Genomic DNA, 17,058 nt, shown 5'->3' on the forward strand with positions numbered 1-17,058 from the left:
TTCTGAAAGTTTTTTGGGGGAGGAAAAACAACAGGAAATATGTTTTTGTTGGACACATTTTATTTTAACCATAAATCCTTATATAATGATTCTTGAAAAAGAGAACAAGGAAATAAAAAATACCCAGTGTTGAAAATGATAAGCGAACGTGTGCACCTTTCTTGTCATCTTCACATCCCTTAATGGCATTTCATCATAAACAAGAAAACAACACCATTAAAGCTGCATTTTTACTGTGGCTTGTTGTTACTGTGGGCTCTCAACCACATGCTGAAAAATGTTGACTCCGACCTAATGAGTATCTAGGGATACTAGTTCCCCGCCCCAAAAAAATAACAACAACAAAAAAACATGAGCCCACCCAAAGTATTGAAAAGGATAGAAAAAACAGATTTTAGATGCACTGGGCATAGTAATAATTTTTCTTTTACAACATAGTACTGTACATAACGTTAAAGGTCACCCACCATGGTGTCATATTTACACTGATTTTCATGAATCTCTTCTGATTGCTTATTGCCTTCAGTCCCTTTATTTTTGCCACATCCCTGGGCTCTTAAATATTTCAAAATAAAAACATTTTCAAATATTTCTTAAACTCTTTCTCATTTGATAAAGTCGATCATTTTGGTTGTTGACAGATGATGTGATGATATGGCAAGGTACGCATGTCTCACTTACCAACACACAAAGACGTACAGGTATTTGGAAAACAAGAATTATTCGCACACAAAAAAAAAGTCTGTAAAGTTGGATGAGGCAAAAAAAAACAAAAAACAAAACAACAACAAATAACCCTCATTCATGAAGGTTGAATTGGGAACAAATCAACCAAGGCGCCACGCTGGATGAGACTATTGGCGTTTCTGACAGTAGGTGGTAGCAGTGATTTTTGTATTAAGGCTATGCTGGCAAGAATTAATACATCGGTTATTGGCCATGGTTAGATTGAATGTAGTGCGGTTTTTAATCTTACCACCAAATTCGGCAAATAAGATAGCGCCACTTGGTATCATATTGAACCGTGTGGTCAAACGTGAATGAAATGGAACTGGAAAGAGGAGAAAGAGGAATTTGGGAGTGGTTTCATTATTGCCTGCTTGACTGAGAAATGGAATCTGGGGTAAAGAGCAACTAGTAGTTTGTTGGTGAAGAAGCTGGACACTATCAGCGTCCCTAAATTAATAAACGAAGTATTTGGAGGACATATTATTCCTCACTTCTATGACAAGCAATTGTGTATGTTGTGCCTTCTATCGTGTACTCTTTTTTTTTTTTTTACAAAATGACTTGTGTGACATCTAAATCAAGTTTCATATGAGATAGGCGCTGGCTCTTTCAACATACACAGTTGTTCCTGCTTTTTTTTTTGCACTGCATTTTAAAGAAAAACTCATCTGTCTTGTCACAATGTTTGTATTAAAGGTTGCCTTAGAGTAAAATTCCTGAACTTTGCAATTAGATCACTAATAATTGTAGTTCTAAGTTGCATTTGAGCACTTTACTGCATTTTGTTTGTTCAAGTAACTGCACTCCAGCGCTGGACACCCAAAACTTTGACACTCAGTCACAAGAAGAAAAAAAAACAGGGAGAAAAATACCCAACATACAGTATCTGCCACTCATACATGCACTGTTCACTGGCTGATAACATCACATTACAATGACCAGCACGGTTCAAAACAGTCCACAAAAACAAACATTTGGTTTATCATTTAGTAACTTGGCCCTTCAACTAGTCATACCTCACAGCTGAGATCGTTTTAACCAAGCCAATGCCGAACCGTCCCTTCAAGGGAACAGGGAACGAGGGCTCGGCTACGGCCTCCGAACACCGGCAGTAGGTTAGCGTCTCGACTGATGCTGCAGCCGGTCAAAGGTGAACGCGAGAGAAATAGGTCGCGATGACACCAACAAGAGAAAACACGAGGGACATCCCAATTACCTCACACATGATCATACACCCAACGGTGTCCTCTCACTAGCAGAGAGCAAAAAAAAAAAAAAAACCATGATGGGATGGGTCGAGCTATAAAGTGCAAGGAATCAGACTAATATAATGTGAGCGGGGGAATGTGCATGGATCCCATTTGGGGTTGATCCCAAATATGCTTTCTTCTTCTTCAAGTGCCATGCATACAGTAGTGGCAGGGGAAAGGGGGGGGCGGGGAGGCGGTGGCGGATGATCTGCCGCGAACACACAAATCCTACCAAGACGTTACATTTTTTTTAAATAGCTAATTTTCTATGACGTGGATCGGGCCTAGCAATCACGATGTTACACACGGAACCCAGCCTTTACCTCTCCACACACACACACACACAGTCCCTATAGTTAAGAATGAGCAAAAGGACGCTGCGTGGAGGCAGACAGCATAATGAGGCTATAATGGTGGCGACAAGCAGTGATCAGTAATGGGCACCAAGCTCAGCTCTAATCTACTCTGATGGCCTCAATTTTATGGTCCGCATCTTCTCATATTTGGTCAATGCTTTCATTATCAAAGGTCACCATTGAGAACACGTCAAAAAACAATGCGTTCCTGCTCTGAACTTCACAGAAGCAGATGGTTGTTCCTGTGACTGTGCCGAAGGCATGGGAAGGTGTGGCGGGGGCAGCACCGAAGAAGAAGGCAGAAGGAGAGAGGGGGCACTTCCACGTGTCTCCTCAATGCCGGGACAGTGGAGTCTTGTGTGGTTTACGGTCAGGGAGTGAGAAAAAAAAGACAAGAGGGGAAGGTTTTAGGCTTCTTCCTTTGTGCAGGAACTCTCACTCAGGTGGTCACTTTGGCACGGCGGTTTCTGCTTCTGCCACTGGCATATGGCGTTGGCGTAGCCCACAATCACTTTGTCCATCCAGGTGAGGGGTTTGGGGAAGAGCACGGCGCCCTTGAAGAAGCCGAGGTGGCCGCCGTGTAGCGTCAAGGCAAAGATGACGTTGGGCTTCTTCTCTACGGAGTGACAAAGCGGAGAGCCATTAGACCTTTGGACTGTGAACATGAGAACTGAGAGTTGCCTGCAATATGATCCTGACAGTAGGTTTGTACAGATAAAAAAGCATGACTCGCTGGTTCAATATCATATAATAATTTAGCTGATTTCAAAGACACACACTAGTCACACTTGTCCTGGTTGTCAAATTAGCCAGACAACAACAGTTACGTTGCCATGGCGGCGGCGTAATTATAAGTTGTAAACCAGTCAGAACACGGCATTCTGCATCATTGACTTATGCTAATACAGTAGTAAAATCAATATTAATATCAATATTACAGTCAATATTTGCATTTTAAAAAAACACAAAGGCCACAAATACCGTAATCCCTCGTTTACCACGGTTATTTTGGGGACCAGCACTCCCCGCGATATGTGAAAAATCGTCAAGGTTGTTTTTTCTACTGTGTTGTTAGCATGATTGCTAATGCTAGCGAAGATATGCTTTGCCCAAAGGCGGTTCTTGAGGCTGGCTGTGCTTCGATGGAACGACGGTTCATCACAGCAATATGTACACACAACTTTGGTTTTATGACATTAGGCAGCTTTTTAAAAAGGAATTTGCCATGAAGCAGAGCTGGGCCATTCTCCTCACTCACTCGCTGGCAGCATTTTGCCCTGCATTCCAGCTTGGGGACATAAACATCCACATAGGAGAAGTGCGGGATCAAGTTGTGGTCAAACTCAGCTTTGGGGTTAAGTAGCCTAAACATTTTTATAAGCACATCAATATTTGCAGATTAATCACAGCCGTGAATGCACTACAGTATTGTTAACGGACCTCAAATAAAAGAATGTATCATTCCTGTTCATATCATATTGGATGGATATCGGTATTGTACAGTACTCTAGCCGTATCGTACAGTACTCTAGCCGTATCGTAATGGAAGTAAAAAAGTTGTATCGTAACACCCCGGAAGTTATTATTAACAATTTATGATATTCATTTATGTGAAGACACTAATCAAACTAATGATTTCTCCCTCACGCTACTTGTGTGGAGGTTGGGGCCCGGCAGGCACCACATTGGTGCCCCCCTTGACGTACTGTATTCTTCTTACGCTGCTGTGCAAACTAGTTGATGATGTGCCATTTGGAACTCTGTTCGAGTCCCCCGATGGGCATCAGACTCCCAACTGGCACTACTGTATTTCCCCGGTGCTAGAAAGCTGCCCACTACTATTCATCCATTTTCTACACCACTACTTACACTGTGGCTCACTAATCGAGTGTGCTTTCCGTCGGCAAAACTGCGACAGGTTAAAAGCAGTGAAAAACATTCATGTACCGTATGCATGTCCACGACCCGTAATGAAACACAAGTATCCTGAGATGAAAATGAAGGAAAATATGGAGTCCCTCCCCCACCCCTTTGCAGCTATTAGCAACATTCATTGTTCTAGGAAGACATTTTTCCAATACGGTGGAGTATGTTTGTGGGATTTATTGATTGATTGATTGATTTAGTATTTGGGATGTGAGGACAAGAGGTTGAGGCTGTCGGATTTCATTTGCACAAAATGTCCATCTTTAAGCCGTCGTGCCTTTGTGGGCCTTGCTTGGTGTGTTTTGGCCTGACTGTTTGATGAACTGCTTTTGTGGACTGACAGGTTTTAAAGGCTGCTCCACCTTCACTCACTCGTTTGCACGGTTGCTGCATTACAGTCTAAAGCAGCATACAACTTTGACTTCTGCTTTTTTTTTTTTTTTTTTGGTGTTGCTTTGTGAAAACGATGGCAATTTGTGTCATAAATGTCAACGTCTATAATTCACTGTACTAGATTTTATTTGATGTGTGTGTGTTTGTGTATGAGTGAGAGAGAGCGAGTGTTTGCAGGTGCATGTGTGTGTTGGGGGGGGGCTTCAAGAGAGGAGCAGGGGTACAGTACATGGCTAGGGTCGAATGTCTAAATGAGTATGACTTTGAAATAGTAAACATGGTAAATGTGAAAATGATAATTCTAATCGTATAAAATGTGGCAGCACTGACCATTACACAATCACCAGTCGATGAAATGTGGCTAGCTACATGAGTTCCCCTCAGTGTTATTCAAAAAAGGAGAACACCGCGTTGTGGGGACGTGATTGTGGATTCAACTGGGCAGTGTCAGCAGATCTGACTTTATAAAAAGAAAAAAGTGCAAAACTAGGGCAACCTCTGCGAAGCCGATAAATCATTCATCTTTATCCGATGGCGCCGTGAACTTGCTTGCAGCTGTGCCCAAGCGGGGCGGCGTGGACGGCTATAAAGGATTGGCCTGGATCTTTTTATTTCGTCCCTCTTATCTGGGTTAGTGGGAGACATTGATTTAGTTCAGTAGTGATTAAGATCCCACAGGGTTCTCAAATGCGTGCACCATTCATGAAAGCCGCCTTGAGTGCTTGTCCACATCCTACAACGCTGTTTCGCCAAGCAGAGTGATGGCAATGAAGGCCATCTTAAATTAGCACTAAAATCATAAAAATAGGAATAGCGCTAGTATGGGTGTACTTTGTGTTAACGTTTGGAGCACAAGAATAGCAGCATGTGCAGTGCGTGCCCGTCGTGCCCTTTCCTGGTATGTCTGCGCGACTGCATTGTATTTTAAAACCAACAGCTAGTCGAGGTGTTTTTTAAAAGACACATGACTGAAAGTCAGTAACAGAACATGCATGCACGCATGCAAAGTCTCACCCATGGGGGACTTTTCCTTTCCCAAATAGCCTCTGAGTTTGTATGTGGGGGAGTATGAAAAAGGAGTGTCACAGGCTGGATTACACTCATTGGGTCAGTTGACACAATCTGGATTATTTGCTGTCAAATGGCACAATTATTATGAATTACAGCAGCGCAAAGAAAACAACACCCAATCGGATCCAATAGCCTTAGATCAAACGTTGCATATTTGTGTTATTTATGCATGCATTTTTCTATTGTGTTGTCGCTGCCTAGTGTTGACAGTTGTGGAGTTATTTTCGTGCAATTTAGCCATGCGGGTTGTGTTCTGTGACCACAAACACAGCCAGAGTATAGGCATTTAATTGGAATTGGCAGTGCCAATCCAGCTATGAATCAAAGCGGGATTTTTGCTCACTCTTCCTTGCAGAACACAGCCAATTGAGAGAAACCCTGTGGGCGTCTGGCATGAACTGCCCGCTTTAGGTCCCGCCACAGTGTTTCTATGGGATTTAAATCAGGACCTTTACTGAGGCAATCCAGAACACGAATCTTTTTCTTTTTCAGCCATTACATGGTCGCATTGCTGGAATACTTTGGATTATCATCTTGCACGATCCATCCCTGCCTAGCTTTAACTTCACAACAGATGGCATCATGTTGTGATCCCGGATATTAGAATATTCCTCAGAATTCATGATTTCCTGGACTACGTGGAGTTGTCCAGGTTCTGAGGGTGAAAAGCAAGCCCGGATCTTCACATTCCCACCACCATGCTTGACTGTAGGGACAAGGTGCTTTTGCCGGTATGCAGTGTTGACTTTTCGCCAAACATGACGGTTTTGGTTGTGTCAAACCAGTTCAATTTTGGACTCATCTATCCACAGAATGGTCCTCCAAAAAGCTTCAGGTTTGTCCAGCTACTCTCTGGCAAAGTTGCGACAGGCAGTTTTCTTCTTTTTTTTGTGAGCAGGGGCTTCTTCTGAGCAACCATTCCATGAAATCCTTGTCGATTGAATTTTCTTCTTATTGTTGAAGCATGCACGTGCATAGTTTTGGTCTATTTTTGAAGAAAACACTTTGGATTTTTCTCCTCACCTGTCAGAATCTTTTTAAGTGCTACTGGCACTGAATTATGGAAGTTTGAATACATAAAAGAAGGCGGATTTTATGTACGCCTATTTTTTTTTTCTTTTCCAAAAATCTGCCTGGAAAATTTTGTATTAGGTGATGGACTAAAATAACACAACAGGATTACAGCTCAAAGTCTCCTCCAATTCCATTTCAAATTTGACAATAATACGACATAAAATGAGCATTTTAACACAAGTTTTACTAAGGGGATGTCCAGGCGAACCAAAAGTGTGCCATTTGAATCCCATTACAATCATACTTCAACCACGTTCACATACGTAGGTGAAAAGGCTGCTATTGTGGAATGCTTCAACAATCATGAGTTCTAATGAAAAGTAAGACTTGGCGCTATCATATCCTACATCCAGATTAAAAAAAAAAAAAACGCAAAAAAAAAAATCAAAAAAGGTGACGCGATATGACACGCGCTCTGGCGCGCGGCTTGACCTCGCTGCTAGCGGCTTTGAAAGTGTGTGTTACGCACGATGTTTGTTTTTGTTCAAAAGGTTCCCATGTTTTTTTTTTTAAGAATTTCATTGGCCCTTGAATGCGTCAATCACCATCTTAGCAAGTTTGGTTGTGACTGCAAACATAACTGATGAATCATCCATATGCAGGGGTGGTACTATTTACGCATGGAATCTCTGACATGGGAAACAGTTTATTGGATCAAGTAAGCAATCAATCAAACTAAGGTCCAGCCTACGTTTGAAAACTCGTGTTGCTAAATCCGAAGGTAACTCAATCTACGATGGAAAATATGTACATATGCAATATGTATATGTATGTGATAGCAACCTGTAACGGTTGCAGCAGCTAATAACGTGGCTTTATGGATGTCAGGCTTGTTGTGGACTAACTATATTACTGGAATACTTTTACTGGACCCTCGTCGACGTAATATGATCATTGATGATTGATTATGACATTTAGTCGGACATTTGAGGATGAAATGGTGAGTTGCATATTTTTTGTGTGTTAGCGATTGTTTTGACTAAAATGTTCGCTTTTTCTTTTCAATTTACTTTTTTTGGGGGGATGCTTCAGTTGCCAAACATGCTTCGACTTCAATAAGCCCGTTAACATAGTTGCATTGCATCTGTAAGGCACGTTGGATTAGACAGAAAGAGTTGGCAAAATTAATTAGAAAGCAGCCATTGCCACTGCTTAACACCCCACTGCCAAATCTGTGAAGGGTGTGCAACTGAACAAAATACTCGACCAGTGAGACACTCCTACAAAGCAGTCTATTTACCTTGAGCAGCCACAATGACTTTGACATTTGGCCATCTAGAAGGGAAGATTCTTCTTACCGGTCTCAACTATTTCTGACAATTAGTCAATCACTACTTAGTCAAGTTGTCTAGCTTGTTTAACATTCTTCCTGATAGCTCCTCGAGATGTGTCTGCAGTTTAGCAAGAAGCATCTGCAAACTGCCTTTATTGAAGCGATATGACCATATAAACGCACTTTTGGGATTTTGTCTGCAAGCAACACCAGCCTAGTCTTTGCACTATTCTTCTATTGGGGTTTGTGGTTCAAAACACGCACGGATGAAACCAATCCAAAAATAATTTGTGGAATCATAGTTTAACATGTGTCACTGAGGCGGTTGTCAAGACAAACTGTTGCTTACCTGCTAATGTGCGGGGGATTTTGAGCAGAGAATCATGAACCAGAGGATCATCCGCGGCGTTCACAAGCAGCAGCGGTACATTTACCTACAAAATAATTACAGTTCAGCCGACAAACAGCACAGAAACAATGCAAATTGGCGTTATATAAAGTTATATATAGTTGTCTTACATTGTGAATATAATGTACACAGCTTTCTTTCTCATAATACTCTTTGAGAGAGTTGTGGCCATGGAATTTCCTGTTGAAAGACAGTCGATTCATTTTAAGGCATTTCCCGTATAATCATTTTTACAAGAACATCTCATGTTCGCAATCAGACTGCAAGACATAAACTGGGCAAGGAAACAAAAAAAAGTGACAAGTGGCAGGTAAAACAAGATCATTTCAATTGCATCACATGAAATGAGCTGTGCGATATAATAAAACATAACGTAGTGCGATACAAAAATGTCTACAATACGACATGACCGTCTATTATTTATATTGTTATACTGATATGTAGACTATTCAGTTAGCTCTTTTACTAATGTAGTACCTGAGAGGGTAACACAACATCAGTCGCCTTTCTTTTACATCATCTTTGTCTCTCATTCTCCAGGCATTACAAATCAATTTAAAATCAATCCAGCTGTTAGTCTAACGTAACAATTAGACTAAGTGTGATCCGACTGGTTATGCCTGGAGAGTGGTTGACTTTCAATGCCAAATCAATATTTTACAAACAATGAACAATGAAGGGTTCCAGGACCTGTGATTACTTGTTTACGGCACTGCTGGAGGAGCACGGATGTAAACAGCCTTGTACAGTGTTGTATTGCATTGTATTACACTACGTTACAACGTACACAGCAACAGTATACATTCCATGAAAAGTGAGTACTACTAGATATTTTGAATAGTGTTTTTTCCACTGGATAATTGTGATTTATTGGATTTAATTCATCTTTTATCCATTTAATTGTTGTTCAACATAAAATGTATTTTATATAAAATATAAAATTGTGTCCATATGGCACAATGCAACATTTTTTTTGTATTATGATTTCATATAATGATGTATGACAATAATGATATCAATATCAAATATACCATTTGTATCATTTCATTCTCCCACCCAATGAAAATTGATAAGAGAATCGATAAGGAATCGAATCGATAAGGACTATCGATAATTAGAATTGGTAAATTCTCATCAATTGCCATCCCTACCCGTGACGCATACATTCATTTTTCTTTTAATTACAACACCATGCTACTTTTCTTTCTGAAATGTGTGTGATTTGAAGATCAGAACCGGCAACCTTCATGTACCTCATGATGGTGTCATCGATCTGCATGAGGGACGTTGCCGTGTATAGCCGACCAAGATCTCCAGCTATCACTTTAACAGAGTTTCCCAGAAATAGACTGTGCCTGGAGCATGCAAAAAGGAGAGGGTACACATGAATACAGAGCAGTTACCTTTTTGTAACTTTCTGAACAATAAACATCTATTCATAATAAAACGTTCTCTGGCAATGCGATGAAAAATAGATTCATCTTAACCCATTCACTGCCATTGATGAACGTATTTGTCTTTTCACAGTCCAGCCATTCAGTCCCAGGAATTGATTTATATTTTCATCAACTTTTTTCAAACGCTAGGGGAAAAGAGGGTCTGAAAATGTCTGGCAGTGAATGAGTTAAGTAGTGCATTTAAAATCCTATGAACCTAAAAGAACATGCAGGACACATAAAAGAAAAGTTCAACATCATAAACTAGTTATTCCTGATGGATTACTATTAGTGATAAATTAATTTTCCTATCCAAATCAAACCAACATGAAAGCCACTAAGCTCCGGTCCACAAGTGTTACCTGTGTGAGAGGATTATTTTCTTCATGTTGTCAGCCATGAGGAAATTATAGAAACGTCTGAACTGATCCCACTGTAGGAATGTTTCCTGGGCCCTGAGAGACAGACAGACAGGAAGTTAGTTTAGTGCTCACAGTGCTACTCAGCATTCCTAACAACGCAATGTCATGTAATCCATTGGACAAAGAGTCACGCCGATGAACTGAGTCAGACATGAACAAACAGCTCACAGGCCGAGACGTTGACACCCAAACCTAAGGATGTAATCCAATTGATTTGTGAACAGAGGAAATAATCTCATCTTTTTTAAGGATACCACGAAATGGTCGCAACAGCCACGGATCGAACCCCCAACCTCTGGGTTGGGAAACGACTACTCTACCGCTGAGCTATGCCGCCCCCAATAAGAAGCAAATGCGACAAGTCATTCAATGATTGAGAAGAAGTGATGAGACATCCACCCACCTGAGAGCACTGTAACCTTGACAGATGCTGACACAGCACAGCACTCGCTCCTGGTTGGACATGTTCTCACCCAGAAACTTGCAGACAATGTTTCCACCCAGACTGAAGCCCACCACATCAACTGGGTCTGAAGATACGCCCGCTTAATGTACCCAACCATGGCGGCAAACTCCCACGTGCACCCTGTGTGGAGCAATTTAGTGAGTGACCGATTAATATAGAATGCATTTCTCTAGTTGTAGATAAACATTTGATGACTAACCGTAAGTAAACATGCGCGGCGACGTGAGCTCGATGTTGGGTAGCGCTCCGAGGTGGTTCAGCACAGCACAGCGGTAGCCGTCCTTCTGGGCGTAATCCACAAAGGTCCTGATATAATGCTTCTCACTGTGGTTACCGATACCGGGGCATATCACCATGGTGATGTCATCTGCTCAAACAGGCATACATAGTTCACCAGTCAGAGATTATTATGGATTATGTTGTTGCTTTATATCAGATCAAAGCAAATCAAATTGCGGGTCCAAAAGGATTACACTGTTAAGATAAGATAAAGCAAAAAAGTGAACCTAGTTCTGTGAAAACCAAACAAACAGATTTTTATGTAAAATGAATTCTGATCATCTCAAAATGTCAACGTTTTAGTTGTTTGATGGAATACTTTTGCTTTCAATTAGAGGATTGCAAATTTCAACATGAACATGATTCTAAAAGATAGTCTACAGATTTCCAACTGGATTTAGACCTGGGCTCTAATAGGCTTCTCCATAACTTTAATTTTCTCATGGTAAGATATTATTTATTCTGAATAGATGCAAGTTTGGGGGCACTTTTAAAGTGAGAGGTGCAAATTCTCATCAAATTAGGCTTTTTATCAGACAGCGAAGGATTATGGGAGTGTCAGTCTTGTCCTGTAACGTTTAGGACTGGATAAATTGGGAATGGGGGAAAAAAAATGTGTCAGGTCTCTCACATGTATCGGTAAATGGAATTTCCCCAAAGATTAAAAAAAAAAAAGAGTTTCATGGAGAAATTGTGTTGTGGTCTGACTAAACCAATATTTTAAGTTTTGGGCATTATCCCTCAAATAATTCAAGTATGAGTTTACATTTTAAAACAGGGAGAAAAAAAACAAGTGCTCCCTTTCTATATCGAAACCTACACAGGTAGTAATAAAATATCTCAGGATGCTGCTTTTTTATATACTTTTCATCCTCATGTCAATGAGTTGCATCACCTCCTGTTCGATGGTCCCCCACTGGTTCAAAGAGGTCAAAGGTCGCAGTGGCCCCGTCAGGCATGGGCAAGTACTTCCTGATGCCACTAGGATGCGGTGCGCTCACCCGACCGAGTTTCCCATACAAGGCCGTCTGGAGGTGACCACTCTTGCCCCACAGTAATGGCGGAATGTACCTGTGGGGGCAAACGTTTCATCAACAACTTCCTCTCAAAACAGAAATCACGTGTTTCACCGTTTGAGATAAGAGCATGAGGCTGAGTTTGGATAATAAGTAACAGTACATAAAGGACACTGATTTGGTTTGAGTACATCATTTGCATACAAGCCCATACAGTAGCCTTTTTGGTGTTGCCCTTGAAAGATTACACAATGGCGAGTGAAGTGTCATCAATGCTGAGCAGTGTTGTTCCAGCTTGCGGTGCAAGTTCCTCAAAGGGCGTGCTTGCATTCCAGCGACACTTTTGATGAACCAAAGTCTTTCGTTATGAAATATGCTGCTGAGACCGCGGCATATCACTCAATACCACAAAAAGGTCGATTTACTATCATATTACCACACAGGTTTACACAAACATTGTTGGCCAGTTCGGGTTTTAGGTGGAAACACAAGCGCAAAACAATACAACTGACACATTAGCCACGTTTTCTTAGATTACAATGAAGGAAGGCCATGAAACACTTGTGACACAATGATTACATGTTCCGCATGGCTTCAAGCGGACACCATTCTGTGTACACAGTTCAAAGTGACGTCACATGTTACGCAAGGCCTTTAAACTTGTCCCTGTGTTTTCTCATCTCTGGCTTCAACATTTACTGCACCTTGAAAACACAGTTACATAAGCGTGAGCACAGGGAGCGACTTCAATTCGGTAATGTGATCACTACTCTGACTTTTGTTGTAAGCAGACTGTAAGTGGAGCTTCACAGCACGTTTCTGGAAGAGGCGCAGCAGCTTTAATCCAATAGAAGAGCTGGCTCATTTCATTGCTGTAATGTGGATGAGAAGATGCACACTAGCTTCGCACTTGACATTATTCGGTGATCGTGCAACATTCCAAATTGTGTGCACATTTCCAAACAGTCGTCGTGTTGTTGACCCTGATATGCTATGCGGAATATGATGCATTAGAAGAATGTTACATTTGCCTTACACGACACATTCTAGGCTGCTTCCATTGTTAAAGGCTACACGTAGTGCTTTCCAGCAGATATACCGCCGTTATATGACCTTGATTCAAATTCAATGCAAATGTAAAGGTTCAACATTTAACTACAAGACTCACTTTTGCTGGGTATTGAAACGCAGCTTGGTTGTCAAAAATCATGTGTACTTACCTTAACCAAAACTAAGCTCAAAAATATATTTTTTAGACAATATGACTCAAATATACAAAGTGCTGGTCAAATAAGTTATTAACAAATTAAGGATGGGAGTGCATAACCGTCTTTCTACCCTTAAAGCCTGGAGAGCATATATATCATTTTCTTTTTTTTTTAATCCCATTTTTGTTCTCTTAACCAATGAAATGCATCAGAATCTACACATGACGGTGTCGTGAGCCCGCAGAGGATGTTCTGGAATTCTTTCGAGTCATAATGGCGGACGCCATCGATCGCGGGAGCTTTGAAATGAGTAACGGCAGTGATATAGACGATGCGCTTGTGGACTTAGAACCAGTAGAACTAGTCGAACGTGATATATGGTTAAGATATATGTTTGTAGACAATGACAATATCGACGTTTTTGTAACAGAATAGATGATGGTGATTACAACTCGATTTTTAAAAATCAAAAATAGTGCGTCTCTTACACTGACACTTTATTTTTACATCTTCAATTGAAACAGTAAAGATTAATAAACTCGGGCCTGTGTGCAAGCCACATGTCAAAGGTCTCAAAATCTTTTGGAATTATGCTTCTGTCTGCTACAGGGTCTGATATATTAATTATTTTGTAGGTGTTGAATTTCTGGGAAAACTTCAGGTTTTCAAGGGTAATTCCAAAGACGACCTTAGGTTTTGGGGAGCTGTTGAGCCAGGCGCTTTAGGCTGTAATGAGACTTATACTTGAAGGTAAAGTTGATATTGTTGGGTTTGATACTGATGACATTTTATATCGACATAAACTTTTATGTATTCAAAGTATTGTTTGTGGGTTTGTTTTATAGTATTGAATATAATCTGCCAGCCCTTCAGCGCATCCAGCTGTGTAATTGAACTATTGCAGAAAATCACAGGGTGCCATTCGGGGTAACAAATATGACTCCTTAAAAAACGGGTTAAGTGAAGCTGACTCACAAACTCACACAATAAATGAACTCTGACGAACATTCAACAGGGTGAAAGGTGAAGGGCTCCATATGAACTGGGTGCATAAGCAAACCTGCTAAAGATCTACGTTTTCCTCTGGAACAATAGAGGAGGGTGTTGGCTATCAGGTAAGAAATGCTTTTCACAAATATAGGCCATGAACAAAACCTTTAGGAGTACACACCTATTTCAACGTCCTTTGCCGCCACTTCGCATTTGTAAATTATGTGTAATTCTACTATACAGCTTGGTTTGTGGCACACAAAGGAGCCCTGACGACAGATGGGATCATCACCAGACCTAGTGCTACATTCGCCGCAGTCCCAAATAGCTGGCCAGCATCTACATTTCCATGGCAACACCATGAAATGATAGAAAACTCACTCTTTGGTCAGCTGAGAACAGGACTTGAGCAGGAAGTGGTTGAGGGGTGTGTCTTGATAGGTGAGGTCTGGGGGCGCGGTGGGGCTCTTGAGGTTCAGGCAGCGTACAATGATGTAGAGGACCGTCGCCACTGCCGCCAGCTTCATGCCATCAAACATCGCTGGCAGCTCCGGAGAGATGGTGTGCACATCTGATTCATGTGTGTTCATGGTTGCTCTAGAATAGTCATGGGGAAAAAAGTTTATAGTCAAACAACATTAAAAGGCATAGTCATTAAGCAATTTGGTAGATCAAGGGAAATTTCTGAGCTAATGATTAGGAAAATACAGAAGATTCTGATCAATTATCACTTGGACTTTGACATTACTGCAAAAACAGGAACTGCACAGTGCACAGAAAAAAACACACTTATCATAATCAAGGGGAAGTACAGTGCATGAGATCACACAGCATTGTGCCACCACTTTCTTTCATGACCCTTTTTACAACACAAACAGTACCATAGATGGGAGGGAAGATACAGGCTTTAGGAATGACGCTAATTAAAGACCCATTCTATTTACGTTTGTGTTTTTGACACATTGTTGTGAAAATGTTTTTCAAAATTGTTTGTTGCCGTAACTTATGTATATTCTTACCCAACAGTTAACTTTGTCATGTACATTCAGAAGAATGGTTCTTAAGCCCGTACCCGACTGCGGGGCGAACGTTTGCAAGTGTTCGCGAAGTTAGAAAATGTTGCGTTCTCGTCAGTTTCATCAAGGTTCCTTCAAGGTCACACGTCTGGAGAACGTTTGGAGAACGTCTGGAGAACGTTTGGCAAACGTTCGCCCCTCAGCGGTATATGAGCTTAAGGTGCAAGTGTGTGTAAACACGCAGCAAATGATTTTTCGTCAGCGTTCATTAAAGGTTACAAAGGATTGCAAAGATGTTCCTAAACCTTGAAACCTATCAGATTAGAAACTTTGACGAAAAACCCACATTCAATATGTGCTGTTGTGGGTATTGTTACCACTTGTGTCTAATGTGTGAGATATGACCTCTAAGGTAAAATATACTGAACACAAAGTGTTGTGCAATACAAAGACACTGAATAATAAAAACACTTTTATAGTTTTTTGTGTACTTAAAAAAAAAGATTACTTACTTATTTCGTGGTGGCTGCAATAAACTATTTTCCAAACTGAGAAAATGCGATGGGTGGAGTCACAGTGATGTGGTCAGACCTAAAGAGCAAAGTAACAAGGCACATTAAAAATAAACATACTTAGTAAGAGAAAAGACAGAACACACCAAGTTGGGTTGTAACCAACAAACAATTAAATAGATAATCACTTAGTTTTGCAAAACGTTAGGTCTGAAACTCATAGCCTAATTGTGATACTTTCTTTTTTCACCTTTAGTGACATCCGAAGCAAATTATGATTCGCAAATACTACAGCTGTATTCACTGACGAACAACATGTGAACACAAGTGGTAGCGTCTGTCTGAATCTCCACCCACGTTTAATAAGATCGTCCAAAATCTGCATGCTAGCATCGAAACACGTAAACAAAGACATTGACAGCGGTGTCTACACATTTGCCACAAGAAAACATTTCATTTTGGACGACACCTGGTCAGTGAAAGAACGTTGAGATTCGACAAGGGAGTCTGCTAATGTTGCCTCTGCTAGCGTTCTTTGTCACGACTTGCTGGCACAGAGGCGCTCACTAACACACGGACACACACTGAGCTTTACAGCTAGTGCTCACATTACTGCATGATGGAAAAGCTAAACGGAAACACAATCCAAGTTAATGTATGTCTGGTGGTCGTATAAAATATCGACAACCCACCATTTGCATTTCGCTGTCTCCACTGTGCTCGAAAATGAGGAGCAATCGTTTTTTGTTTTTTTAAGATTCAGGAAACGCTAATCGACCCGGTTTTTGTTTGGGGTAGAGTAAATCCCTACATTTAATTTCATTGAATCTAGTATAGTCATATTTCACACTATCTTCAGGCTCGTACGTAAAATTATCTTATATAGAGCAAAGGAAGAACTAGCCCAGAAGTCGCAGCAGAGCATCTTAGCATAGCGTTACGTACCACAGTCGAGGGAAAGAATCTGCCGCTGATGGCCTCCAAAGGTCCAAACCTTATTAATACCAGCGAGAGTTAAGTCATAACTGTCTGCTGTGGAACGCTGTCACATTGTAAGCGGAGAACATGCAAAACACACCAGTTACTTTACTGTAAGCAGCCGCCACACTGACAGCTCGATTCCGCTTCCGAGGAGAGTCTGCAATTTGCATACGGGCGCTGTCATTGGTTGAGAATTCAGTGACGTCACAATACACTGACTCATATCCTGACATCTTTATCCTGGTGCAGAC

General features: G+C 41.0%; 1 protein-coding gene and 1 long non-coding RNA gene across 2 annotated transcripts; one reads left to right on the top strand and one right to left on the bottom strand.

Moving 5' to 3' along the window:
- Positions 1–40: 40 nt before the first annotated feature.
- On the bottom strand, positions 41–16,953 carry LOC147150399 (monoacylglycerol lipase ABHD2-like). Its single transcript, XM_086025339.1, is given in 12 exon segments — positions 41–2,951; positions 8,422–8,506; positions 8,592–8,661; positions 9,735–9,836; positions 10,280–10,372; positions 10,743–10,860; positions 10,863–10,925; positions 11,005–11,172; positions 11,980–12,155; positions 14,680–14,895; positions 15,827–15,905; positions 16,772–16,953. Coding segments are annotated over 10 exon segments (1,293 nt in total). The 5' UTR covers positions 14,889–14,895; positions 15,827–15,905; positions 16,772–16,953; the 3' UTR covers positions 41–2,742.
- On the top strand, positions 12,808–15,366 carry LOC147150400 (uncharacterized). The gene is made up of 3 exons (XR_015086093.1): positions 12,808–12,854; positions 14,324–14,423; positions 14,542–15,366. It is a non-coding gene; the product is annotated as an uncharacterized LOC147150400 (long non-coding RNA).
- Positions 16,954–17,058: the final 105 nt, after the last annotated feature.

Source organism: Filicampus tigris, chromosome 3 (assembly GCF_054856515.1).
Source record: "Filicampus tigris isolate MCC_2025a chromosome 3, RoL_Ftig_1.0, whole genome shotgun sequence".
Lineage (NCBI taxonomy): Eukaryota > Metazoa > Chordata > Actinopteri > Syngnathiformes > Syngnathidae > Filicampus > Filicampus tigris.